This window comes from Tachysurus vachellii, chromosome 21, assembly GCF_030014155.1.
Source record: "Tachysurus vachellii isolate PV-2020 chromosome 21, HZAU_Pvac_v1, whole genome shotgun sequence".
Lineage (NCBI taxonomy): Eukaryota > Metazoa > Chordata > Actinopteri > Siluriformes > Bagridae > Tachysurus > Tachysurus vachellii.
This window is the reverse complement of record NC_083480.1, coordinates 10,539,489-10,567,059: the sequence shown is the minus strand read 5'-3', so window position 1 is coordinate 10,567,059 and position 27,571 is coordinate 10,539,489. Positions and strand designations below refer to the sequence as shown.

Genomic DNA, 27,571 nt, shown 5'->3' with positions numbered 1-27,571 from the left:
TACTTAAGTACAGTAGTACAGTAAATATCAGATACATTAAGACTTTTACTTGAGTAATATTCTAAAAGGTAACTTTCACTTCTACCAAAGTCTTTTTCTAGTATAATACTTGTACTTTACTCAAGTATTGCTTTCTAGTACTTTATACAACACTGCTGATAAGTGTCAGGCACGACTAAGTGCTCCAGGGGAGACGCGCTTGATTCCTGCCCGGTTCCATAGAGACAGCGGTGCGGACTGATACATTTTGGGCGCTGCGGCTTATTAAATATGATAAATAGTCAAAAAGTTTTTCTGCGTGAGAAATACGATGTGTGGCGGGAGAACGTGACAAAAGACCGACATGCGTGACTGTCACTCTCTATGCGTGACACTTGACAGCCCTGTACGGTCTATAAACTTTTTGTAATATTTCATAATTCATTCCACCCAGAAATAACCCGGATATTGATGAAAAATGAAAGGAACAAGTTGAAGAACAGGAACAGATATTCATTCATTCATTCATTCATCTTCTACCACTTATCCGAACTACCTCGGGTCACGGGGAGCCTGTGCCTATCTCAGGCGTCATTGGGCATCAAGGCAGGGTACACCCTGGACGGAGTGGCAGGAACAGATATGTGCATATATAAAACATTACTTAGTCGAGTCTGTAAGTATCTAGTAAAATTTTTACCTTGGTTGCCTTTACATTTGAGGATTATAATAGTTTTACCATGTGCACAAAAAACATTAAAAATTCTATTCTACATACTTTTATATAAACCACTTTTGAACACGTGTGACCCTTCTTTATCCATGGTCACAGTTCCACCTCACGTACACTTCTGGGTCTGATAATGACGCCAAGAAATCTGTTTGACGGCGAGACTGCAGTTACTTCTTTCTGTAAGTTTGCTTCATACGCATGGCTAATGTTGCATAGCTTGAATTAATCAGTTGATGTGTTGGAAGCAGAAAAAATGGGCAAGTGTAAGAATCTGAGCCATTTTGACAAAGTTCTTATGGCTTGGCAGTATTGCACGTGACGGTCACGTTTGTCAGGTGTGCGTCTCGTGGACACGCACCTAAAGCTCATGACTATTCACACAGTATAAGGCTGCATTTTTATAGCCCTTCTTAATTTAAGAATGAGGGAAAATAAGATTTAATAAACACAAAATTGTATTAAGCCATAAAAAAAGGATAAATTGATTTTACAGTAGAATTACAAAGATATTTACGGAAGCGTATTGCATTCACTTGAGTAAAAAAAATCTACTCTGTTTTTCTGAATTAACGACTTACTTATCTCGAAATTATGAGATCATTTTTCAGGAAAAAAATTATTTTGCTCTGTTTTTCTGAATTAACGACTTAATGTGGATTGCATGGAAGTAAACATGTCCCGGCTTTCAAGTTTAATCCGGTTTTATTTTACTTTGGGTTTGAGACATTGGGAGATACTGCTGCCTTTAAGTAATATACAGTAAATGGTGTTGTTATTAGTGCATCAACTTTGCGCAAGAACATTCTGATCTGCTTGACGTTGCTGTGTTTCTATATCAGTTGAACCGATATGGTATGCTTCACGGTAGCCGATATGGTATGTCATCACCATTCGTGAAAACCCGTCGATTGCACCATTGATGCAGATCCCATATGGTTTGAGTTTATCATATGAATCAACATGTCATAAAAAGTTCGGGCCTGGATTATGATACAAACGTCGCCGAAGACGATTCCGGTGCCTCAGTTGCACTCCATGGAGATCCAGTATTTTCAACAATTGCCTGATTGTCTCTTGTGTCACCACATAGCCAGCCTGAATGCATTTCAGATGCATCATCTTATATCCGTGAAGCATACCATATCGGTTCAACTGATTAAACTTGAAATTCGGGACATGTTTACTTCCATGCAATCCACATTAAGTCGTTAATTCAGAAAAACAGAGCAAAAAAATTTTTTTCCTGAAAAATTATCTCATAATTTTGAGATAAGTAAGTCGTTAATTCAGAAAAAAAGAGCAAAAATTTTTTTTCCTGAAAAATTATCTCATGGGGGGCACGGTGGCTTAGTGGTTAGCACGTTCGCCTCACACCTCCAGGGTCGGGGTTCGATTCCCGCCTCCACCTTGTGTGTGTGGAGTTTGCATGTTCTCCCCGTGCCTCGGGGGTTTTCCTCCGGGTACTCCGGTTTCCTCCCCCGGTCCAAAGACATGCATGGTAGGTTGATTGGCATCTCTGGAAAATTGTCCCTAGTGTGTGAGTGAATGAGTGTGTGTGTGCCCTCCGATGGGTTGGCACTCCGTCCAGGGTGTATCCTGCCTTGATGCCCTATGACGCCTGAGATAGGCACAGGCTCCCCGTGACCCGAAGTAGTTCGGATAAGCGGTAGAAGATGAAGATGAAGATGAATTATCTCATAATTTTGAGATAAGTAAGTCGTTAATTCAGAAAAACAGAGCAAAAAAAATTTTTTCCTAAAAAAAATTAAGTCGTTAATTCAGAAAAACAGAGTAGATTTTTTTTACTCAAGTGAATGCAATACGCTTCCGTAGATATTCATTATTTTTGTGGATTTAAAAAAAAATATTCCTCTACAAAGTCATCATTTCTGGCAATATAACTGTGCTATTTAATCTGGAGGCAATTTAATCCCTTATAAAAAATGGATATTTTAAAATGTTAGTTGATAAAACCATCTAAGATCACTTCATCATGACATGCTCTGTGAAGGAAATAAAGATCAACCAATTTTACTGTGGAATTTTTAAATCATTTCTCTGCAAATTCACCTTATCTGGCAATATAATTGTTCCAGGAGGCATTTTTCAGTGGGTACATCTTCACAGCATTTTTGTCTTTTTGCTCATTTTGATGCATATACATAAACAAGCAAACAAACAAAGTTATTTTATACGAATATCTAGAACTTCCCGTGTAGCGTCACAAACCACACACAGAGTGGTGCGGCTCTAATGTTTTAACAATGACAAAGGAAGTAGGATCCAAAATGTAAAGTCAAAGCACCGGAATGGGTCATGTGATGAACTAGCACGATAAAAGTATGAAGTGAGGTAAAAACTGTGCATTACTCAGTCCAGTAGATTATTCATCTTTAAATTAATATGGATAGCTATAACATTAACTACATTGTGTAGCATGAGAAGATGACCACAGATGTTACAAAATGTTGGATGTGTGGGTGTGTGTTTGATTGATTACATAGCCTGCAGTAAATGGCTGGATGAAAGAATAAGAGATTTTAGTCATTTAAAATGAGTACTCCTAAAAAAAAAGGTACTCCTAAAAATAATGTTTTTCTTTATTTACTGTAGTAAGAGTACAGTACAACTACTCAGTTTCAGTGGTACTCAAATAAAGTGTTAATACTCCAAATACTACAGTTACTGAAGTATTTTTTACATCTGATGATTATCAGAGCTGCCTTCAAAACCATTCAGTGTTACTTGAGTACAATACATGTATGAGAAGTTTCCTCCCATTTTTTTTATTTCCCTACATTACACCATCCCTCCAAACAACACTGACAAGAGTGATATAAAAGGGTCAGTTCCTTTTTAACAAAGTTCACATCTGACTGATAAATGTGTGTGCAGGTCAATAAAGACATTTGAGAAGCTGGGACTGAACATACTAAAAAACTGCAAAATCAAGGCAAGTGTTGAAATGAAACTTTTTCTTATAAATCTGTTCATAATCAATTGTATTTACATTGGTGTGATTAGACAATACCTAACAATCTTAGTCTAGTTTTGAATGTACAGTGTGATTGCAGAGGTTCTAGTGTTTTTTATGCTAATGTACATATTATTATTTTACAAAATATTATTTAAGATATAGCTGTTAATTTAAATGCTATTAGATAAATGCCATTATTCAGTATTATTTAGCTATAAGAATAATAAGAAGTAGAACTGTGCATTATTCATTCTGGTTTTTTTTTTTTTTTTGGTGGACTTTATTGTATATGCTTCAGGCAGTTGGTAAATAAGTATGCTTTGTTTTCTCCTCCTCATTACAGATGATTGCTGTGTTAGTGTTGCTTATGGTAGGGCTGGTTTCTACCAATACTGTCTGTCCAGACGGGACTGAATGTCAAGACAAAAATACTTGCTGCCTAACTAAAACGGGATATGCATGCTGCCAATATCCATCTGTAAGCAGAATCCAGAGCTATTAACTTCTGTTCAAGCTTATTAATTTAATTAGTATTAATTAATTAAATGGTGATGAAAATAGAAGCTTATATAATCAAGATATAATAATGCTGCATCATGACTGAATCTTATATATCCATATATCTATCTATCTAAACCTTCTAAGTATTCACTAAAATAAACTCTGTTTTTTTAAGGCTATGTGTTGTCCAGACATGGCCCACTGCTGTCCACAAGGCTACCAATGTGACCAAGAGTCCCTGTTGTGTGTAAACAAGGCGCTTCCGTGGTATAAAATCCCTCATTCCCGTCAGATATCCACAGAGGGGGGAGAGAAAAAATCTCTTGTAACTCCAGTGAACTCTGACAATCCTTCTGTCGCAGTGGTTCACTGTGACAACGTCTATACCTGCCCTGATGGTACTACGTGCTGCAGAACTCCTTATGGACAGTGGTCATGCTGCCCATACGCTGTGGTTGGTATTTTTCAGCAAATCATGAATGTGATAGGTTTATAAGTGTGATCATAAAATTTTTTCTGCTCCTTTAGGGTCAGTGCTGCTTTGATGGGATCCACTGCTGTCCCTTTGGTTATCACTGTGACAGCACATCCACCCACTGTTTAAGAGGAGCACTGAGATTTCCTGCTTCCCAACAGATTGCTGCCATGCAGAGCAACACCATTCAGGTACAAGACTTAGCAATAACCTTTGCTCTTTCATCAATAAAGTAGTACACAAATAAAAGTCATATTTTCACACTAGGTGATAATCATTAGCAAACTGCATGCTATAAAAAGAGTTTGTGAATAGGGGAATATAGATGACTTATGACCTTAGGTAGGGTAAGCTTGTTAGATTGTTTTCTTGTTGCAGGATACAATACGATTTCATTTGTAATATTTTGGAATTATAGATTTTCTTGCAGAAAAAAATATGGGTACATTTCATTCTCTTTTTACAAGAACACCACAGAGGTGCAAAGTATTTCAACATAAAATAGCCAAGTAATCCATGTAAATTTTCAGTTATACTATCTTTTGGTCAGTCATCGGTTATTGCATCAAATCCTATGACTTCCATGTAGCACTTGTTGCTGCATATCTTGATTTATTAAGAAAACATAAAGTTTAATTCTTATTATGTAGTTATGAGAATATGGAATATTGTGGGAAAAGTTCAAGGAAAACAAGGGGGGAATGTTGTAACAACCAAATAATGCATGTAGCATCTCATATTTAATCTATGCAGGATTCATGCTGTTAGAGCGAGACAGGCTGCTGTCCCATCGGCTTCCAGTGTGATGAAGAGAGCAAAACCTGCATGAGTGACAATGGTCTTTGAGCAGAAGGTTATTCAGAGGAAAAAGAAATAAAAAGTCCTCAAATGTATTTGATCAACAAGGGAACATTTTCTTCAGGTCCATGATTAGATTTTTGTAAAGCCACAATCAACATGAGCAGTTACACAGCACATTAATAATTTTTGATTTTGAAGAACTAAGAAATGTTACAAATATAAACAGATCAATCTCCAACCCTATTAAAAAAAATCATTTAAATCCAAAAAATGTACGTGCATTATTTTTATTTTGATTCTTTATTGTAGGTTGCGTTCCTACATATTACTTAACAATTTCTTTGTTTAGTTTTATTTTATTCCTGATATTTTATTTCTCTATTTATTCCTGCTGTTAAAATCGAGACATTTTTCATGATTATCCTGGAGGTTCCTGTGTCTGGATAATGAAATATTTTGAAGTTGTGGAACTTATCAATATTTATTGTTGTAATTATCAATAATCAAAAAGAAAATAGACTTACTGTGGTTTTACAGAAACCTCCAATTTAATGAACTGCTGAATCTAAATTTCTTTATTGGTCACAAATGGTTTATGGAAATATAAATCAATAGTATTAATACTCAAAGAGCTCCTAGTTTAGCTTAAAAACAATTCTAAATAGAAATCTTTGCATAGGAGTGATTCAGGACCAATCTCAGAGCAACTTTTGTCTTAGAGAGTCGAGGTTGACCCTGTTACTAGGTTTGAAGCAATTTGAAGCTATATCTCTGATTCTGAGATGTTATCTCATGATTAGTCACAAAATTAATCCCTACATGTTCTAATTTGTAGCATTTTATTAACTCTCGATTATTATTAAATATTCTATACAATACATTTCTACTCCCTCTTCACTTTTTGGCCATTTTCTCATCTGGGTAAAAAAATTCTTAAATGTCCTCTTAAATGTCCTCCTCACTACTTCTAAGTCTTTTGGACCTTATGAGCCCTTTTAAGGGTTAAGATCCTTTATAAATACCTTTTATCTTTACTAGGATCTTCTCTTTCATTTTAAGAGGGAACGCCCAACATTTCTTGGAATTTTCTTAGAATTTCGTCAATAGGAGAAACTCTTTGAAGTAAGATATTTCATGAATATGGACCCAGATTTATCATTAGTATTGTAATCACATGATGCAAGTTCTCTTTTCCTCCAACAAACCTCCAAGTCACAAGAATATATTGGTCTGTATGATTGAACTGACTAAGACATATAACTGTCTGTGTTGATTTCTTACTTCTGCAATTTTGCCAACAAATTTAATTTCCTAAATGATCTTTATAAATATTCTTCCTGTTTGTAAGGTTTTTAAAGAAATATTTCTCATTTTTGTTTATGAGATTTATGATAAATGTTATGCTGTAAATTAAAAAAAAAACAACTAAGAAATGGTAAGAAAAGAATTACTGTTTTAATTAAAATTTTCCTATATGCAAATATTTATATCAGCGATCCACTATTGAAGGCAAATAGTGATTGGCTTATCTAGTTTTTATTGTTCTGTTTACCTGTAACATCTTGCCTTAAAATTAGTAAATAAGCAAATAAAGAAACTGAATAGATGAATGCATAAATTATTAAATAAATCCATAAATAATAGGACACTGTAGAATAACATTACATAAACCACCACCACTACTACTAATTATTATTATTGTATAATTACATGATCATAATAACAATAATAATAATTATTAGTAGTATATAATTAGATAATAATAATATGAATTATTATTATATAATAATATGATAATAATAATTCTTATATCATGTGTATATTTGTGTTGTTCGTGTTATTAACTACACTACATCAGGATAAATAACTTGTAATTCAGTGTATATTCACAAACAGTACATACCCTGTGTTTCCAGATTATTAGGGCAAATACACCAAGGAGCAGGTCTGTTAGAAGAGACTAATAAAATAGTTGGGAGTGTTTATCGCCCCCTAGTGGGCGGATTGATGTGTCCATGGTAACCCAGTGTCAACATTCCGAGTTGGTGAACGTGCGCGTTGTCCGAGATGTCTGCGCTGAGTAAGAAGTTAATTCAAAACTTGGCTGAAACTCTATCTAAACAAGTTAAACACTGTAAGTATGGCAGAAATGTGTATCATATTTATCCGAATGTTACTCAGCGAAGACGAAACCTGCACGTGAGCACTACTTAAATCAATATTTAGCTATAAATTAGCTTAGCTAACTAGTTACTCATTTATTTATCATCTAAATAATGTTGATAACTGCATGTTTGCCGTGATATGACAGACTCTGGTACACCACGAGTATCAGCATTAGAGGTTTGTGGACACCTGATGTGAACATCCAGGTCCTTTTGATGTTATAATAATCTCCATTCTTCTGGGAAGGAATCCACTGTGAAAATGTAACCATTCAACCACAAAAGCTTTAGTGAGGTCAAGTGTTGTGTGAGGAGGCCCGGGGTGCAGCCAGAAGTCCAATTCATGCCATGGGGTTGAGGTCAAGACACTTGAGTTCATCCCTTCCAACCCACTGTATGCTTCTAAAACAGCTTGAAGATACCTGAAAAAACAACTGTACAGTTTTGGCTGTAAAGGATTCTTATGTCCGTGGAACAGCGAAACCTAGGCAGCCGTCTTCATCATTCTGTAGAAGTTCCAGGAGAAAAGCGTCCATGCACTAGATTCCCAAACGTCCTGCTATGATCACAAGAACCCAATATCCAAGAGTAGCAGCAGTGCAGATGATCAGACACATTATCGCACACACACACAGTATGGGTGTGATGGTCACAGGTCCACAGACATTGGGCCTTATAGTGTATATGTTTACATATTATACAATCAGTCCAGTCTGAAAAAACCCATTACTGAATGTAGTGAAATACAGTTGAATTTTAAACTGATTTTTTCCAAACAAAAAAAAAAATCATGTAGATTTGTGATAAACATACAACTCCAAGCATGAAAGTGTTTTTTATATATATACAATGTGTAAATGTGTATATTATACAATGTGTAAATTCACCCAATTTCCCAAGCAACACTTCAAAGTAGTCTCATAATGTATTACAATTAGGACAAATTTTGGTTGTCGGATTTGAAAATCTATAATGTTATTTAGATGTTACTTTAATGTTACTTTGCTGTGCAGTTAATAAAACTGAAGCAGAGTATCTGATCCGGCTGTTTAACACACTGCTGGGAGAACAGACAACAGAGAGGAAAGTGCCTCATGGACTGGACCGGGGCACATTCCGCAACATCCTGCACAACACCTTCGGACTGACTGATGATATGATTATGGACCGAGGTGAGGTCAAGTTTGTGCAAGGAAACTAAGCCTCCAAGATAACGTTTCTAGAGTTCCCTGAAAACAAACCAAAATTGTTCTTATACCCCCATCTGTCCCAGTTTTCCGTGCCTTTGACAAGGACAATGATAGCTACATCACTGTTAAAGAGTGGATAGAAGGACTAGCGGTCTTCCTCCGAGGGACACTGAATGAGAAAATAAAATGTAAGATAAATCAGTGGTTTCTTCAGTAAAATTTATTATAATTACAGTGCTTATTATCCTACTGTCCTATTTTTGCCTACAGTCTGTTTTGACGTGTACGACTTGAATGGGGACGGCTACATATCCCGAGAGGAAATGTTCCATATGCTGAAGAATAGCCTAATCAGACAGCTGACCGAGGAAGACCCTGATGAAGGAATAAAGGACCTCGTGGAAATAATACTAAAGAAAATGGTAAAGAAAGGCAGAGAGAGGGGGGGAGAGAGAGAGAGAGAGAGCGAGAGAGCGAGAGAGAGAGCGAGAGAGAGACAGACAGAAAAGACATCTGCAATAACAGTTTAATTCATATTTATTCTGTTCATGTCCAGGATTATGACCACGACAGCAGACTTTCCTATTCAGACTTTGAAAAGGCTGTGAGGGATGAAAATCTGTTATTAGAGGCTTTTGGATCTTGTCTTCCTGACACAAAGGTAAAAGTAACAGAAACACACATAAGATGTTCATCAATTTTTTTAGTAGTATACAAAATGCTATTTAGTAAATATCCTTTTTTTTGCAGTGTATACAGGCTTTTGAGCAACACGCATTCCAGGATACAACGAGGCCCTGAATCACTTAAATAACAACGTCACAACAAGGTTGTGCAGCTCCTGTAACACGTGTGTTACTCTGTAGGAATTGTTTGAATGTGGTTAAATTCTTCTTCGTGGCTTTGAGGTGGTGGTACTGGTGGTTTTTGTTTCTGTGGGAAATGTAGAAACCTAAAAAGAAAAAAAATATATTTTCAAAGATAAAGAAATAACTCAGATTTCAGCAACCAGCACCTTCCTTCTGTCACATCCCTGAAAATGCTAAAAATGACACACTATGACATCTTACATACAAATAATACTAGAATTCTGCATGTACTACATACATCTCATGCTAGTATCATCTGCTTTTTATTATAAGCGATTGTTATAGTATGTGTAGCCATGCAAATTAAGCATATTTTATTTTAAAAGTCTTGTATATATTTTTAAAGGAGTATTATTTTGGTTACAGCAACACGGTAATAAAATGGTTGCCTGGAGTGTCTATGCACATCTATATTAAAAATATATATCCAATTTAAATCTTTAGCAACGTATCATTTCAAAAACTGGTTATTATATAGAATGATAAAATATGTCAAGACAGTACACACAGATCATGGAAGCTTATCACATGACAGATTCAGTTCAGACGTGACTAAAATCAAAGAGATTGTTTGGATTTACCATCACTACTCTTTCCTATATGAGATAGAAAGAAATGCAGTTTAATCGATATTTAGAAAACGTCGGCCATGAGATAACGGTCATTCACACACCCTGCAACTAACTGCAACTTTATCGACACTATTGTTCAGCTTACCTTTGCCATTGTTTGCCTGATTAAGTTGGCTGTTGTGTTTAATGAAGCATCTTTCATGTCCATTCTCTCTTGTTCTGGTAGTTTTGGTCCAAACATGGGAGTATTTTTGTCTGACATTCCCAACAAATCCATACTATCCTCCATTTTCCTCTTTCTGTTTTCCAAATGTGTTGTCCTTGGTATAAACCTTGGTGCAATGAATGGAGGATTTTTGGATTTTTGAGTCCTGTCTCTTTCGTCCTTTTTAGCAGATGCTGAGTTTGTAAAATTTGAGGTCTGTTTAGAAAGTACTTCGTTAGCTGGGATGAAATGATGTAGCGATCCCATCTTATCCTCTGTAGGTTCACTTGTTTGTAGACTGTGTGATTTAAATCCCCATGAAGATAAACACTGCTGAGGGGCTTCTTCCTGTGATGGTAAGGGCAACAGTGGAAACCCTGAATAAGTGTTGGGATTTGAAGTCTCCGTTTGAGCGCGGTCTCCATCTCCCCGTGCGTTTGCCGGTTCCGGTGCTGACGAGTCCGCAGGTTTTTTGGACCCTGTGCGTTCCTTTTGACATTCTGTTTCTGTAACAAATGTGTTTATGTAAAAACAATATATTATGTATGAAATATTGATAAACGTAGAATAATCCCTAGCATTTTTCCACAAATCTAGAACGTGTGCTGTCTGTGTATTGCATCATGCTACCTGATTTATTACACGCTCTGTTTATGTAGCGCCTCCTGTCTTGCAGCTTCTTTCTTACGTCTTCTACAGACTCGTGTTCAGGAGCATAACAGACATGAAGTATCCCACCATAAAAACTTTTTTCATCAGTGTTCCGCTTAGCAGCCCTGAAAAATACAAACAATATAATTTCTCTTAAATAAAACTATCCCACGGAACCTGTATTCATGATTAGGTTCCACAAGCCAACTCCCACCTTGCACTTGTAAGTTTCTGAAATTTTATGAGATATACTTCAGTGAATTGTTCAGCTGGATATTCATCAAGAACTCTATATTCCTCTATTGCTCCATAAAGTGCAAAAAGTTGAACCAGTTCTGTCATCACGCCAATAGCAGGTACTCCTTGAACCAGGAGAAACCGAGACTCCAAATTAATAGTGTACACCTAAAAAAAAACAGAAAATAACACACAAATAATATAAAAGAGCACTCAGTGTCTGAAGTTCCCTGGCTGGGGTTTGATTTCCAGGCAAGGAATCGACCAAGCCACTGCACGAGTCAGTGTGCTCAGTTCTCGTCCCAAACCCGGATAAAATAATAGAAGTAATGCATCGGTAAGGCCATCTGACATAAAACTAGTTCTCTAGTTCTTCAAAAAAAATCTTTACAATGTAACTTAAATTGCACATTTGAATTATGAGTCTAATATTTTAAAGAGTCTGATTATATTCATAATAATTATGCACTGAAGGGCAGTGTGAAATGTTTTGCAGTTAAAGGGGTCCGCGGCTACAAAACATTTGAAAATCACTGCTCTACACAGAACAGTAATTTAGTTGGTTATACTTGTGTCATTACACAGACATGAATCATCACGAATCCCACTGAAGCAGCTGTGTCCACGACTGATTCCGACTGTAGCCCTACTAACCCTAGGTTGTGACGTGACATTTACAGCATTTGGCAGAATGTGATAATGTCGTATATCGATTAGTAACAGTAATAATAACTAGATTCAAGTCTGTCGTGACAAACTTTAAAGTTGGCCCCCATAATTCACCATTCTGCTGAGTGTTTTGATATGTCACATGTCCATGTTGTGTTATTTTTATTATTTTGGGGGCGGGGCTGCATGGCGTGACGTCATCTGAATACCGAATACTACGAGGAAGTTGTGTCTATGGCAAAAAAACGGCCAATTTGAGACCCGGTACCGTGAGTACTGGTACTCGGATTGCTTAGAAAATTAATAGCAACAGACTCGAGCCCAGATTCTACGACATATCCGAATTTGGTGCGTGTGGCTCGAAAGCCCTAAGAGTTTCTCATGATAAATTAAACCGACTTCTATTCTAAAGTACAAGAATAAAACCGAGCTGACCTTGACGGCTTTCAGTCTTCTTCCCTCCCTGTACTTTGGTCTTGTGTCACAGACTTTTTGTTGCTCATGATGTTTGTATACTCGTGGTATGTCCCAAACAGAGCTACCGGAGGACGACGCCATGTTTTCTCGCGGACTGCTCAGCGCATGCGCACAACGAAAAAGCCGTAAAGATGCTACTTTCACGAGCTCCTAGAATTATTATCAATTCGAGTTCTCGACATAAAACTGATACAGTACACGCGAGAGAATCAGAAATGACGACCTGAGTTTCCAAGTGAACAAAACCTAAGTTGCTGTGCCAGTGTATCTACATATTTATATTTGAAATGTTCCAATTGAATGGTAGTTTGTTATATTCTAGGACATTTCTATAGTACTGGGAGATGCTAATCACTTTTTGTTGTCCTTATACGATGGTAATAAAGACTATCTATCTATCTATCCTTCCATCCATCCATCCATCCATCTCAGGAGGACTAGAAAAAACAACACTTCCATGCCGCACAAGACCAAACTAATCTATCGATCTGATCGTCTGGTATTTATAAATACAAAATACTTACAAAGTATCACAGATTTCAAATTAATATATATTAATATACAATATATAAATATATAATATATATTTTAATTGTTTTCTAAAACAGAAACATTTCTTAACAAAAAATATATATGTACTCAACACCGTTATGCAGGTTTGCCTTAATCTTTAAAATGGATTTATTTTTCTAAAAAAAAATCACGTAAAATCATTTCTATTCGTCTAAAAAACTGTGTGAACTCCATTTTATGACGTCTAACGAAAAATCAGTTTATCGACAGCTCTACTATTCATGCCTGCCTTGTACTGTTGACACTGTTAGCATGGCAGCCTGTCTCTTCACGTTAGCTAGTTAGCTAAATGTCATCGAATAGTTGACACAGTCGTCCAGAATAAATAGTTTACATCAGTTTTCCGTGCAATGTTATTCAACTATGGGATTCAACCAGTTACGCTGGTATTTAACAACTCCAAAAACTGCTTTCTCCACCTGTCACCTAACTTAGTCTCTCAACTCTGTCTCAGAGAGGTGTGTATGAAGAATAACACTGTTCTAATTTGTGCTTTCTTTCTTTGTAAGCATGTGCTTGATCCCTGTGCCTGTTCCTACAGAGTCAAGTGTTGGAGTTGTCCTGGGCTGATGGTGATAAACCTCTGTTCTTAAGCTGGATCAGAGGTGCCAACACATTATGTTCAGGGCAGGAGGACAGTGTGGAGCTCAGCAGACAGCTGGGAGAGAAGCTCGGATTACTTGAAGGAACACAGGTAACTTAGTTTAATACCATGATCATGCTGCCTGTTTTGTGAGAAGTGTAAGGTCTCTAGGGTAAGAGTAAAGTCCAGTCTGCCATTTTTTTTAGGGCTTCCTGAGGCCATGTGTTCAGGTGCATTCAGTGCAGCAGGTGTTTGTGGAGCCTCTCTCTTCTGATGACTGGGAAATCTTGGTGAGTGTATTCGATCCTGATTGAAACTTAACTAAATACATTATATAACACCTGAAAGTGTTTATAGTTATGCATATATCTATACACCTTTTGACAGGATGCCAGCCCACTACAGTACACCATGCACACACATTCACACACTCATTTACCAATATTTGCATCTAGTGCTATGTTTTTGGTAGTAAATAGCGAAACCTAGAATACAAAAGAAACTCACATTGACAGTAACCCAAAGTCAGGATCAAAGCGGACACCCTGGCGCTTTGAGGAGAAGTCAGTACTCACTGTGAACTGTAGTTCATTATGAAATTAGACTGTAATTGAAGCATAATGTCACCATCACACACTGCATGAAAAAAAAAAGAAATTTACAAAGTTAGAAATTGAGACCCACTTTCCTGAAATGTTTTCTGCAGGATACACAGATATTCACCACATGAACGCAAGTTAACAATTATGACTAAGCACATATTTGAATGCTTCCAGGAACTTCACTGCTTGGCTCTCGAACAGCAACTTTTAGACCAAATCCGAGTGGTTTTCAGGGATGCAGTGTTCCCTGTGTGGGTGGACCAATACACTGTCATCTACATTAGGATAGGTTGGTAATCTCAATGCTTTGTTATAATTCTGTAGTCCTAGTGCTCCGTGTAAACCACTTCTCCTCTTGTCTTTATAGTATCCTTCTCTCCTTCTGTTTCATTTGGTCGATTGGAGCAGTTCACTGAGTTGGTGGTCTCCCCCAAACTTCGACCTGGAGGCACACAATTTCCTCATGTTCCCCCAGACATGGGACCAAAGAACCAACTTCTGCAAAGGCAGCAGAACACTGACCTCACATCATCCGCTCTTGGAGCCAACTCTCTTCCCCAATCCCTTACAGATCAGCCAGATTGCAGTCAGAGTCATCGGGGTGGAATGGCTGATCTGAGGAGTCTGTTAAAATACTTGTTTCTGGGAAAATATGAGCCTGCCAAGGAGATTCCTGAAGTTCCTATAATCCCTGCTGTCTTCCAAGGTTGTGTTCTTCGGGTTTGTGGATCCCCACCAGCAGTGATCAGTCATCTCAGTTCAAGTCATGGAGGTGTTCATGTTTTCCCATGGCACCAGTCAGACTGTTTGAGTACAGCACAGCCTGTATTAACCTATGGTAGACTTTCAAAGATTTCCTCTCCAAAAGAAGTGAGGGAGCAAGCCAAACAAGCGATGGACAAGAAAAAGAGCAGTAGCCCTCAGACAGATACAGATACACAGGAACAAGCAGAAGAGTCTGTGGTGGTCAGGATGATTTGCCACAATAGAGAGAATCTGCAATTGGACCAGAGATCCTGTAAACTGGGAGACCTTTACAGTGGGAGGATTTGGGTGAGTATTATTGAGCACCACATTTTTGCTTTTACTATATAGATCACTGGATTTCTAAAAAGTAGATCTCACAGTAGTAACTTAGTAGTTAATAGTTACTAATTTCTAGAAAATAAAGAAAAAAAGTTGACTGTAAAAATGTGTGTACCCTTCGGTCAAAATTTATAGTGTTTATACAGTTGAGGCCAAAATTATTAGCCCCCCAGGAATTTTGGAACATTTTCCTAAAGATCTTTCCAATGTTTGCAGCATTGATAAAACTTGATATAATCAAACATTCGCCAGTGCTATTTAGTAGCTTTTGGTACATTTTGGAATATAAAATACATTTTTAGGCTTGCTTTATAATCAAATATAGTGAAAATGGGGTGGTCAAAAATATTAGCCCCTTGTGAATATTTGCTTTCAAAACACACCCAGTTAATCAATCAGCTTTCAAAACACACCTAATTAATCAATCAGCTTTCAAACCACACCTGTGCAGTCAATTGGCTTCCTAACAACATCTGGGCATTCAATCAGCATTAAAGGACTCCAAGGAACAGGGCACTTGAACACATTATTGGGAGAGACTACTTTTACTCACCATGCCAAAGACAAAGGAAATCAGTCTTGAGCTCAGAAAGAAGATAGTGGAGGCTCATGATAAGGGGGAAGGCTATACTGCCATTTCCAAGCTTTTCACAGTGTCTAGAACCGCCGTACGTTGCATCATTGCCAAGTACAAGGAGACAAATTCTGTAAGAAACAAACCTGGGCGTGGTCGTAAGCGCAAGATTTCAAGAACCCTGGAGAGGAAAATAGTCAGAGATATCAGCAAGATGCCCCAGACATCTGCCAAGATGATTGTTGCTGACCTGGCCTCTTCTGGAGTTGATGTTTCAAGGAACACAGTTGTGAGGGCTCTTCATCGTGGTGGGTTTCAGGGCCATCGTCCCAGAAGAACCCCTTTACTCAAACAGCGGCACATCACAGCTAGACTGAGGTTTGCCCGTGAACATTTGAAAGGTAAAGATGAGTTTTGGGAGTCTGTGCTTTGGTCTGATGAGACTAAACTGGAACTGTTTGGGCACATGGATGTTGCTTATGTTTGGCGAAGAAAGGGTGAGGCCTTCAACCCTAAGAACACAGTTCCCACAGTTAAACATGGTGGTGGGAGCATCATGCTGTGGGGCTGTTTTGCAGCTTCAGGCACAGGGAGCCTTGTTCGGGTGCATGGCATCATGAAAAAAGAAAATTATGTTGACATTTTGAGGGATAATATGCAGAAATCTGCTCGTAGTCTAGCCTTAGGTCGTCGCTGGGTCTTCCAACAAGACAATGACCCAAAGCATACATCGAAATTGGTCCAACAGTTCCTGAAGGATACCAAAACAAAGGTCCTGGAGTGGCCCGCACAGAGCCCAGACCTCAATCCTATTGAGAATTTGTGGTGAGTGCTCAAAGTGAATGTCCATGCTCGGAAACCACGTAATTTGGACCAGCTGGAGCAATTTGCAATGGAAGAATGGGCTAAAATCCCTCAGGAAACCTGTGCCAACCTAGTAAAGAACTACTCTAAGAGGTTGTTGTCAGTTGTGGCTCAGAAAGGGTTCACTATTGACTATTAATGACCGGGGGCTAATAATTTTGGACGTTTCATTTTTGCCCTTTCTTGTTTCAACTCACTATTTCAATTAAATATCCTAATCAAACTTAGTGGAGATTTTGTCTTTGTTATTTTGGAAACAAACACACTATAAAACACTTGTTGTTAATGGTCATTTCCATGGAGAAATCAAGAGTTTTGTCTAATTTCATAAGGGGGCTAATAATTTTGGCCTCAACTGTATCTATATTATAATTTATAACATGATCTACAGCATTCTTAATTTCTTTAAACAAAGTGTGCAACTGAAAGGTATTTAAAAAGTATACAATTTGTATGTAAATAACACTAAAAGAAATGATTGCAATTTTCACTGCACGTCCATGTGTCAGGGCGTGCAGGCTGAGAAACACTGCTGTTATTGAATGGAAAAGAGAAAAACATGAGTAGGGTTATGTTTATGATGAACATAGTATGCTCAAGAGTTATCCTGTTCTTTCTCCAGATCCCAAGCAGATTACGAGACAGGTTGAGCATCGACACACACTCTGCTGTAAAAGTCTGTCCTTTGACATGTACCCCTAAAGTAGCACTAGCCGTTTCACTCCAGCCTGTACATCCACTGGTGAGTGTGTGTGTCTCTCCTCTACTATTTATCACTAGTAACCACCATGTTTTGACTGACCGTTTATCATACAAATATTAGCCTTGAACTTTATCTAAGTCACACAGCCAAACATGGTGCTTCTGTTATGAAGTGAATTCTGGTTTTGCAGGCTGACGGTGAGATTGAGAGTGAGGAAGATGTTCAGTCAGCTTTCCTTAGCTGGCTCCATGCTCTGAGCCATCAGCCTTTAGCTTGTCTCACTGCAAGGGCCGACCTCATCGTCCTGCAATGCACTGAAGGTATACACAAGACACATATGGTTTGTACTGTTATATAACGGTTTGTCATTGACACTCATTTGGTTTCTGCTGTTTTCTAAGGAAAGTCAGAGTTCCTCTTGACTGTGCTGAAACCTGAAGCTGAGCCAAAGCAAGAGGATGAGATTTTTCTCTTATCTCCTGGAGCCTTATACAAAGCAGACGTACAGGTAGTTTGTTGCAGGAATTGATGGATACAGGGCAGAATAATAGTGGCTTAAATACTAACATAATTATTCAAACGTTATACTACTCTTTTTCAGAGCCATGAATCTTTTTTATTCATTTCTGCTCATAGAACATATAAAATTATATTCTTACTTGTTCAGGACGTCTGAATAGATAGAGTTCAATTCAAGTGAACAATCACATCGAATACTATTGTGGAGCTTTGAAATAAATATAATATTGTTGATAATGATGGGTTTTTGATTTCCAACACTGAAACCTAATAAGAACCCCTGACTATGCTTTACAGACTGCACTTAAAGAATCACAGATCACAGATTTTATTCTAAATATAAACCGAGCATTTTTAATATTGCCACCACATTAAGTAATTAAGTAGACAACAATAATATTGACAGAGAGAACAAGAACATTTGTGAATCACATCACTGGGTGCTAATCACACCAATATCACAGTCTATGTTTATTTAAATCACAGTACTGAAGTAACAATACTGAAGTAATGGAATAAAATATGATTCATTGATTATTAATGATTATACTGTGCAGCTACAATTGGATAGTTTTCATTCTCAGCTTTTTGTTGAGCTCTTAAATGAGGCATTTCATGTTTTTTTTTTAGATTGTCAAGGAGCCTCATGTGTCCAACCATACAGTGGCACACACTGCAGACAGGTCACCTTTCGCTGGCTTTCCTTCCCTCAGCACACTTGGGTAATTCCTGGAAATAACAATTTTTCTTTCTTTCTTTCTTTCTTTCTTTCTTTCTTTCTTTCTTTCTTTCTTTCTTTTTTCCCCTTAATTTTATTTATTATTTTTGTTGCAAAAACAAACTTATTTAACCTCAATATGTTATTAGTGATCAGTGTAAATTTGGTGACCTCTGACTACTTATCTGATCCCTGCTCGTTCAGTGGTGTGGGGGACATCAGTATATGTGCTTTTGAGCACATCTCTCACAGTCTGATGGGAGGTCCACTCTCACGTGAGCTAGTATCCAATGGCTGTGGCCTGCAGAGTGGAGCTCTGCTCATCATGGGAGCCAAGGTGATCATTTCATAAATGGAAAAAGAGAAGAGGCAGTTTAGCAGTTTGAGCAGCAAATCATTGCTAATTTACCATTTAGTCCATTAACTTATAATATTTCTCTGCATCTGTAAAGGGCAGTGGTAAGACTTCTCTAGCTAAGGCTCTCTGCATGAAAGCTGTGGAAGAGCTGGATGCCCACATTGAGGTAGTGGACTCCAAGAAACTTAAAGGTACGCAGAGGTATTTGTGTATTTGTGAGACATTTGCTAGTAATACAACATTTCTATAAGGAGTAAAGCATGTTTTCTTTGTTTCCTTTAACACTCCCTGAAGATTTTTGTTCCTCTAATGCAACAGTAAATATGCCATGTTACCTTTTTTATCCACTATAGTCACAATTAATATTGTGGAACATTTGAGAAACACCAGCTGTTTATGAGGCAAAAATGCAGCTTGTCACTTTACTGAGCCAACATTCTGCATCACAGAAACATAAAAAACAACTTTACCTGACTGTTACATTACTGATACTGGAGATAAAAAAATCTCCGTGTTAGCAGGTACACCAGGTTTTGTGGAGAACCTGCCTTAAAAATTCTCGTGTGTTGTCTTACTACAGAAACAATAATATATTATAAGGAGTATTTGGACTGGAAATACTGTTAGAGCTGTTATTACAGAAAACCAACACTGCTGCTATGGGTTTTAATACTTCATGATATTGTTATACAACTCTCAGGTAAAAGAGCAGACACTGTGAGGCAGAGACTGGAAGAGGTTTTTGAGCAGGCTGTGTGGAGACAGCCGTCAGTGATCCTGTTGGATGACCTCGATCACATGGCCGGAGCAGCCACCACACCTGAGCAGGAGCAGGGCACAGAGGCAGTGCTGCATCATCACATCGCACAGAGTATACTTCACCTGAAGAATAATGCTAAACAGAATTTGGGGATTTGTTTCAAAGTGTGGTCTGATGGAGACACTCTGTGTGTGTCTTTGTGTTTTGCTCAGGCCTTAAGGATTTAGTGGATGAAGTGGTGGGACGCTCCAGTTTGGTGACTCTGCTGGTCACAGCACAAAATGAACACCGTCTTCATCCAGTGCTGACTGAAGTACAGGGTTCACACTTCTTTCAGAGCTTTTGTGAGATCGAGACACCAAGTCAGGTTAGAAAAAACAAAACGCTTGCCTACTATAGGCTTTTGATCTTAATAGTTTATTATCGTTAGAACTTACTTATGTTGAGAGTGCATTTCCCTGCCGATGTTAGTGTGATCAGTGGAGTGAAGTGATCACAATGAGGCTTGTGTTTAAATGCCACAGAAGGTGATTAAACTGATTAGGAATCAAAATCAGAAGCTGTCCTCCTTTCAGATGTTGGAAGAATTTGTTGGGATCTACCAAACTATACAGAGAATTACCTGATAGATATTATCTGATAGATATTATCTGATAGATATTATCTGATAGATATTATCTGATAGACACCTCAAAGCCTTACATATATGTCTTATTTATGAATTATTTGCTTTTTGTACATGCAATAAATTAGCACTTTGTCTGTACAGATGCAGAGAATGGACATCTTGAGGTCACTAATGTCCTGTAAAAACATCATATCCGGAGACTCAGAAATTCTTGATCTGGCTGACATTGCCATGAAAACTGAGGGCTATCTTCCACGCGATCTGAACCTTTTACTTGACCGAGCCATCCACGCCAGTGCTGTACACCATAGAGACAACAGCAACACTCAAGGCAAGCACTTGAGTCAAGTTTCACTTTACTGTGAATGTAAGAGACATGTTTATCTGAAGGTCTGTGATGTCCCACAGGGGTGTGTTTGAGCAGTGCAGACTTGCATCACGCTCTGCAGGATTTCACACCTCCGTCTCTGTGGGGGGTACAGCTGCAGGTGCCCAGCGTTGCAGGGATGAAGCAGGTGGGTGGGCTTCATCAAGCACGCCAGCTTCTTATGGACACCATCCTACTGCCTGCCAAGGTAAAGCTGAGCTGGAGGTGAAGCAGTGAGTCATTTTCTGTAGCATTTTAAGAGTCAGTTTGTGTAGGTGGCTGGACATTTTGCCATTAATCTAAAGATACATCAGTTCACTGAGTTTCTATTATTGGACCTTCTGGCTGTCAGTGCTAATGTGGTATGTTGCAGTACCCGCTGCTCTTCTCCAGTCTGCCAATTCGCCATCGCTCTGGGGTGCTGCTCTATGGAGCGCCTGGCACAGGGAAAACCCTACTGGCTGGAGCTGTTGCCAAGGAGAGTGGCATGAACTTCATCAGCATTAAGGTGATAATGTACACTTTTATTTACACTCCCATCATCCACTAAGGTGACTGAAGCCTCATATATGTTACAGGATTTTGAAGAATGACAGAAATGCATGACTGTAATATTCTAGCAATTGTGTATAAAGGTAAACTCATTTAAATAGTGTCAGAAAACTGTAAGAAAATAAAACGATGAGCTCTGTCCGACGTGTATCTTGGAGTGGAATCTGGGTGCATACAATCTGTAATTTCTTACAGAACAGAAGTATGAGCTCATTTCTTGGTGAGGAGGTCTCTGCTGTTTTTAGAAGCCGCTGAATTTAGAATTCCCTTCTTTTCCTTTATTGTTCACACTTTTGTATTGCTCAGTGTGTAATAGATGTTAAAAACCAGATCGATTAAACTGTTTTTTTGTCTTTTTCCAGGGACCAGAGCTGCTCAGCAAGTACATTGGTGCCAGTGAGCAGGCTGTGAGGGACGTGTTTCAGAGGTTTGTGTCATAATCGCATAGAAAACGCTAATGCTAGTCTCCTTACTTAAAAGTTAAACCTAAAAACTTCACATCAACAATTTTAAGTTTTACTTTGTTAAACATCAACAGGATTTGTAACATTGCTTTTAGATGATGTGAGATTCCTGCCCTGTGTATCAGCTGTAACTATAGAAACAATGTCTTATAAGGAGTGCATTGATTTTGAACTATCGTTCATGTTATAGCCTGAACTAATAATGTTGTTACATGAAAATGAAGCACACCATCAATTATGCTGTGCTATAAATTCTCTTAAGTTCTTTTGTTTTGTTTCTTTTGGTTTATTGCAGAGCACAAGCAGCTAAGCCCTGTATTCTTTTTTTTGATGAGTTTGACTCCCTTGCACCACGCAGAGGACACGACAGTACAGGGGTCACTGACCGAGTGGTAAACCAACTGCTCACACAACTGGATGGAGTAGAGGGGCTGCAGGGTGAATAGGAGAGCAACATATCTTGATTTTCTGTGAAATGTTACCATGAATTCACATCATGCAAGTGTATTTGTAGCTTGTGATGCATCTCTCATGTGCAATGAAAATGAAGATTCAGAAACACATTAGGACCAGTCTTATTGGATACGCGAGCTTACGTTTACATTCTTTCAGCACATTATTCCAATTATTCAAAGAGTTCTAGCTTTTCTATGTAGCTATCTTTTCATCCAGAAGTATTGGAAATCTAAATTTTATATTGTATTTCTGACTGACAGATTCTGATCAGTTAGGCAATTAAACTATTCAGTGCATGAATGTTGTATAATAGGGAGGTGTATAACAGCAGTGATGATTTTAATATTGTTCAGCTATGAGCAGAATTTCTAATCCTATTTATCCTCTTGAAATATTTAATAATGCTAGTAAGTATTCATTATATCTATATTTTTTCTTATCCTCAGGCGTGTACGTGCTGGCAGCCACCAGTCGCCCGGACCTGATCGACCCAGCACTGCTGAGGCCTGGACGGCTGGACAAGACCCTTTACTGCCCTCCTCCAGACCGGGTCAGTCTTACATCACTTAAAGGAATTGTACTCCATGGTATATTAAACCACGAAGCATAAATGAGTGAATGAGCTTCTCATTTTACTACACGCTTTAGCCACAAGAGGCATTCATTATTTATTGATATCGGATATAGTTGTGCAAAAATTTGCATTAAATGCATTAAATTATTTGAGGGCATACGTATGAGTAACATGTGGCCTGGCAGTAATGCTGTCAGTCAGTAATGTCAGTAATGCTGTCAGTGTTTGTGGAAGTGTTCAGATGTGTGAATGAGTGTTACTGAATTTAGGAAGCCAGACTGGAGATCCTAAAGGCACTGACTCACAATGTGCCACTGGCTGCAGATGTGGACTTGGAGCAGATCGCTGTAGCCACTGAGCTGTACACAGGAGCTGACCTGAAAGGCCTGTTATACAATGCTCAGCTGGAGGCCATTCACAGCAGTCTGGGACCTAGCATGTTGGCTGTGAGTCTAACACACACACACACACACACACACACACACACACATTCAGAACTTCATGGTGGCTCCATTATGGCATATGCTTGTTTATACTTAGCTTTTCATAGAGTGACTATAAACTATAAAATGTGTAAGAGTATAGAGTATGATTGATTCTTAAAAATCTCTTTAGTTCACATAGTAACGTTGGACATTTATACACTTTTTAATTCAAAAAATGAGTGAACACAGGAGGTGTGTACATATTTTAAAGCATTTACACAGTCGGAACTGTCCATGAGCACAATGCATATCTAAGCTTGACTCAGAACCCACTTTCCCCTATATGTTTCATTCACGAAATAATTAAACCACTCCTCCGGTTGAGAATAATGTAAAAATGGTCATTATTTCCTCTATTATGGTGCAGGATTTGGGCTCTGGATCAGACAGTGAAGTAAGCGTATCATCGCTGATCTTCCTGAACCAAAGCAGTGGCTCTGATGACTCTGCAGGAGAGACTGAGGCTGGCATAGAGACTTCTGCAGTGGCACTAGAGCACAGCGAGATTCCCACTGAAGACTTAAACCACAACATATGGCGCCTCTACTTTGGCAGCTCTTTTGAATTGGAGCTCGGTCACCATTCACCTTCTGAGCTGGTAAGAAACACTTTAGACTCTTTCCATATAGTCTGCATTAGAAAGAACTGAGATCTAACCAGCTGCAATCTAGGAATCTAGGACACTGGAATATTGAATATATTTTGAATAGTATTTGGAATTGTGAATATAAAAAGGGTTGGGCGGTTATTTGCTTATGACTAATAAGAATAATTCTGCACCAATAAAAATCTGATTCCTTATTACCCTAAACTCACCATTATTATTATTAGTAATATTAGTATTATCCACAACTATGATGCTGAGGTTTAAATTTCGCCTTCCCCAGAATTCCCAGTGCATGTCTGTCCCCAACTCCACCACACACGAGCTGACCGGTGCATCGGTGAGAGACCTGACTTTCCTCCGGGGCCCAGTGCTCATGTCCTCTGTGCAGCAAGGCTTCCAGGAACTGAACTCTGAGCAATCTGAGCGCCTCAGAGCCGATCTCAACACCATCAAAAGCAGCTATCACAGGAGCCCAGTCAGTAAAAGACCTACCCATATACCATAATGATAAAATCCTTATTTGTTATCATATGAAGCTCTGATTGTTGTGTGTATGTTTGTATATAGGAAGACTCCAGTTTGGGACAGACAGGACCTGTTAAACCTGCAGTCCTGATATGTCAGTCTCACCTCATGTCAGCACTGGCTAACACTAGAGCCTCTATCAGTAGACAGGACTGGAGGAGGTATACTGATCTGTAAGTAACTTTGAAATACCAGTATTTAGTTGGTTTCTTTTGTATATCCAAAAATAGTAAAAATTTGACACTTAAATTTCTCATGTCTTTGTCACTGCAGCTATGAGTCATTTGGGGCTTTGAGAGAAGGCAAGTCTCAGAACGCTGTGCTGTTTACACCAGGTCAGCGAGTGACGCTCGCTTAATGAGGACTGGACACAACACAGACCACACACAGCATATTTACTACTTGTTAACTAAAGAAGGTGAATGTTAGACTCCAAAAAAATGACAAGGTCACCTAATTTATGTTTAGATAAGGTATTAACATCTAAATCACATGTAAATACTTTTGATAGGTTTAGAAGATTTAACTGTTCTTGATTTAAGATAACTATACATTTTAATTATTGTAATATATTTCAGAAATTCTTAAGGGGTTTTGATTTTCGCAACTATATATTCACAGAACTTGTGTGTAAAAAATGATCCTCTAACTTAATTAAGTTAATATTGATTTAATGTATTTTTTGATAATGATCTATTTTTACACACAGTAATCTGCCTAAGGAAAAACATCAATGAAATCTTGGCATGTTGTTTACAAAAGTGTCCTCTGTCTGCTTACTGAAGCAAAATCATTTGCTAAATAAACCAGGATTTGTTCACCTTCCCAAATGAATGTGCTAATATTTGTGCACTTTATATTTATGAAGCCCAGTAGATGGCAACATCATGCAACAAACAGGGCAGTTTAAAGCAGGAGTGGTCCGTCTTACCTAAGTAGTCACACCCAAGTACCCAATGCTGCAGAACCAAAAGTCCAGAAGCCAAAGCCGAAGATAGCTTTGTATGTTTCAGGTTGGATAAGTGTGTTAGGAAGCCCCCTATTGCTCAGGGGTAAAGGTTAGACTTAATCCTTCAGGAGGAGATGGATAAGGAGGAGGTCTATCTGGCAACGTACAGGGCTTTTGTTGATAAACTTTAACACTTTTATCCTGTGCATAATTTTCCAAGTTCATAAAAAAAAAAAAAAAAAAACCCACAAGACATGATCTCTTATTTTTAGGCTCTTTACATTAGACAGCCTTATGCAGTCCTGAAAATGTGAAGAATCCTTCTAGAGCTTTCTTTGTGTTTTGAAATTCTCATCTAAACCAACTGCACATCTTCGAGCTAAGTTTAAAAATGTTACTTGGTGAAAAAAAGGTGTTGCTGTTGTGTGTGAGGAGCATGTATTCTTATCTTTCAGAAAAACACCTAATGTCATTGATTTCATTTAAAATTATGTGTTGATGGGAAACATGCACCCAATGTATAATGAGGTGCAAGCTGAACGTTTGAGTGTCAGACCTCTTGGGTGAGGCATTTGTTCAGGATTCATTCATTCACTTGGTCTTCAGTAGCCTCTTTATCCTGGTCATTTGATGAATCTGGATGAATCTGAAAAAATAAATCTTGGATTGGACACCAGTGGGCCATGCGCACACACACACACTCACTTTTTCGAGTAGCCAGTACACCTACTCGCATGTTTTTGAGAACCTAAAGGAAAACTACAAACATTCAACCTCAACACACAGAAACCTGAGCTCAAACTCGAACTGTGGAGCTGGGAAGCAATGCTGCTGTCAACACTGTTGTGCCTTTCAATTTTCACAAAGCAGCTTCACAGAAAACTGAAAAATGAACAATCTACTGAGCGGCAAGAACTTCTAAACTGTAAGAAAGCTGGAAATGAAACCAGGCCCAAAAGGGAACCTGCTGCTGGGTGAAGCTGGATACTCCTACACCAGGGTTTTAAACGCTGAAGGAGAAATCAATCATGTGACCCTCAGTTTAGCACTCAATAGTAGTACTGTAACTTATAATATACACGTTTAACCTAAAATTGATTTCTGCCTGCAAATATAGCTATAACAATAACATAATAGATATAAAAAATTGCCTCAGTGCAAAACATTTCTAGTGAATGTACATTTATATTTAGTGAATAAAGTGTTAGGCTATCATGGTATTCTTGGACACAGTCAGTGATCCAAGGAACACAGGCCATGTACCGTTATGGGCTTTTTGTCAAAGCATAGCGAGAACAAGCTACAGGAAATTTTATTGATTTGGAGGAGTGCACCTGCACAGGGAGAGGAGCACATTAGGTTGTTATATGAGAACGGGAAAAAATTTTACCCAAGAAGCCACTGGGAATTCAGTCTGCCCAACCAGCTACTATGGAACAATTCTTTCTGCAGCATGCAGTTAGTTCAGGGATGAGGTACTGAACCCTGATAATCAATGTATGTTCCAGACCTATTCAGAGTTGGGGAAATGTATTCATGGTTTTGTGTACCATCTATTGAACATCAGTTTTTTTTAAAGCAGTTACTGTATTTATTTGTAAGACAATTGGGTTTCTCTTCTGTGTGAGTGGCCTGTTATTAATGCCAACTTTCCAATGCTAAGCCTGTCTGGTTCATGCTGAAAGCTGATTAACTACTGGTGACCATGTTCTAGCAGAAGGTATTTCTAGTGTTTGGACCCACAATAAACAGGCAACTCCTGGAAGCCCCGCCCCTTTCATCTATCTAACTCTTTTTGCTTTAAGATGAAATTTACTGTGTTGCCAAGACACATACAACGAGAGCTGCGCCTCTGCAGTTTCCACCATCATGACAGGCAGTTTAACAGATGAAGTATATCCTCTGACAAGTAAAGGCATGTCGGTGTGACAAATCAAATCAGACACCAGAGAACACAATCTACTATAGATAAAGCATTCTCTGGTACAAAGATCTGAGAAGAGATTTTGAGCACAGATGGTGGTCTGACCTGTAATCTGACTGAGATGTGTTTGTTGCTGAAACAAGATCATGCACAAAGAAATCTAAAGTACAAGGCATATTAAAAAAAGATCCAGGACTGT

General features: G+C 38.3%; 4 protein-coding genes across 5 annotated transcripts; 3 read left to right on the top strand and 1 right to left on the bottom strand.

The window, feature by feature from the left end:
- The first annotated feature begins 805 nt into the window (after nt 1-805).
- Nucleotides 806-5,737, top strand: LOC132837573 (progranulin-like). Of its 2 annotated transcripts, XM_060857303.1 has the most exons (6): nt 806-891; nt 3,608-3,665; nt 4,033-4,167; nt 4,366-4,644; nt 4,719-4,856; nt 5,419-5,737. In XM_060857303.1, the coding sequence occupies exons 3-6, from the start codon at nt 4,033-4,035 to the stop codon at nt 5,431-5,433; spliced, it is 567 nt and encodes a 188-aa protein (XP_060713286.1). In that variant the 5' UTR covers nt 806-891; nt 3,608-3,665; the 3' UTR covers nt 5,434-5,737. The 2 variants fall into 2 exon arrangements, with proteins under 2 accessions (XP_060713286.1, XP_060713285.1); XM_060857302.1 differs by lacking the exon at nt 806-891 and having other exon boundaries at nt 3,512-3,665.
- Nucleotides 5,738-7,502: 1,765 nt separating this feature from the next.
- Nucleotides 7,503-10,206, top strand: clxn (calaxin). Its single transcript, XM_060857255.1, has 6 exons — nt 7,503-7,600; nt 8,645-8,803; nt 8,905-9,009; nt 9,092-9,243; nt 9,378-9,482; nt 9,572-10,206. The coding sequence occupies exons 1-6, from the start codon at nt 7,534-7,536 to the stop codon at nt 9,620-9,622; spliced, it is 639 nt and encodes a 212-aa protein (XP_060713238.1). The 5' UTR covers nt 7,503-7,533; the 3' UTR covers nt 9,623-10,206.
- rbm48 (RNA binding motif protein 48) lies at nt 9,341-12,650 on the bottom strand. Its single transcript, XM_060857254.1, has 5 exons — nt 12,460-12,650; nt 11,333-11,523; nt 11,098-11,243; nt 10,408-10,973; nt 9,341-9,773 (listed from the first exon to the last, which is right to left on the bottom strand). Exons 1-5 carry the CDS (start codon nt 12,580-12,582, stop codon nt 9,705-9,707), a joined length of 1,095 nt encoding a protein of 364 aa, XP_060713237.1. The 5' UTR covers nt 12,583-12,650; the 3' UTR covers nt 9,341-9,704.
- Nucleotides 12,651-13,309: 659 nt separating this feature from the next.
- pex1 (peroxisomal biogenesis factor 1) lies at nt 13,310-25,329 on the top strand. Its single transcript, XM_060897354.1, has 24 exons — nt 13,310-13,532; nt 13,616-13,768; nt 13,864-13,947; nt 14,434-14,548; nt 14,627-15,312; nt 17,406-17,525; nt 17,677-17,806; nt 17,888-17,994; nt 18,636-18,727; nt 18,928-19,060; nt 19,176-19,272; nt 19,782-19,952; nt 20,054-20,208; nt 20,611-20,800; nt 20,878-21,044; nt 21,210-21,344; nt 21,751-21,815; nt 22,148-22,290; nt 22,755-22,858; nt 23,152-23,328; nt 23,735-23,965; nt 24,255-24,449; nt 24,542-24,672; nt 24,773-25,329. The coding sequence occupies exons 1-24, from the start codon at nt 13,425-13,427 to the stop codon at nt 24,855-24,857; spliced, it is 3,774 nt and encodes a 1,257-aa protein (XP_060753337.1). The 5' UTR covers nt 13,310-13,424; the 3' UTR covers nt 24,858-25,329.
- The last annotated feature ends 2,242 nt before the right edge of the window (nt 25,330-27,571 follow it).

Excerpts from the sequence above, each read along its gene's own strand:
- LOC132837573 (XM_060857303.1), top strand. The coding sequence starts at position 4,033 with ATGATTGCTGTGTTAGTGTTGCTTATGGTAGGGCTGGTTTCTACCAAT. Across the intron at positions 4,168-4,365 it reads CATGCTGCCAATATCCATCT|GCTATGTGTTGTCCAGACAT; the intron begins GTAAGCAGAATC and ends TGTTTTTTTAAG. Across the intron at positions 4,645-4,718 it reads CATGCTGCCCATACGCTGTG|GGTCAGTGCTGCTTTGATGG; the intron begins GTTGGTATTTTT and ends CTGCTCCTTTAG.
- clxn (XM_060857255.1), top strand. The coding sequence starts at position 7,534 with ATGTCTGCGCTGAGTAAGAAGTTAATTCAAAACTTGGCTGAAACTCTA. Across the intron at positions 7,601-8,644 it reads ATCTAAACAAGTTAAACACT|TTAATAAAACTGAAGCAGAG; the intron begins GTAAGTATGGCA and ends TTTGCTGTGCAG. Across the intron at positions 8,804-8,904 it reads TGATATGATTATGGACCGAG|TTTTCCGTGCCTTTGACAAG; the intron begins GTGAGGTCAAGT and ends CATCTGTCCCAG.
- rbm48 (XM_060857254.1), bottom strand. The coding sequence starts at position 12,582 with ATGGCGTCGTCCTCCGGTAGCTCTGTTTGGGACATACCACGAGTATAC. Across the intron at positions 10,974-11,097 it reads CAGAGCGTGTAATAAATCAG|AAACAGAATGTCAAAAGGAA; the intron begins GTAGCATGATGC and ends CATTTGTTACAG. Across the intron at positions 9,774-10,407 it reads TCAGGCAAACAATGGCAAAG|GTTTCTACATTTCCCACAGA; the intron begins GTAAGCTGAACA and ends TTTTCTTTTTAG.
- pex1 (XM_060897354.1), top strand. The coding sequence starts at position 13,425 with ATGTTATTCAACTATGGGATTCAACCAGTTACGCTGGTATTTAACAAC. Across the intron at positions 20,209-20,610 it reads AGATCGAGACACCAAGTCAG|ATGCAGAGAATGGACATCTT; the intron begins GTTAGAAAAAAC and ends TTGTCTGTACAG. Across the intron at positions 24,450-24,541 it reads GCAGCTATCACAGGAGCCCA|GAAGACTCCAGTTTGGGACA; the intron begins GTCAGTAAAAGA and ends GTTTGTATATAG.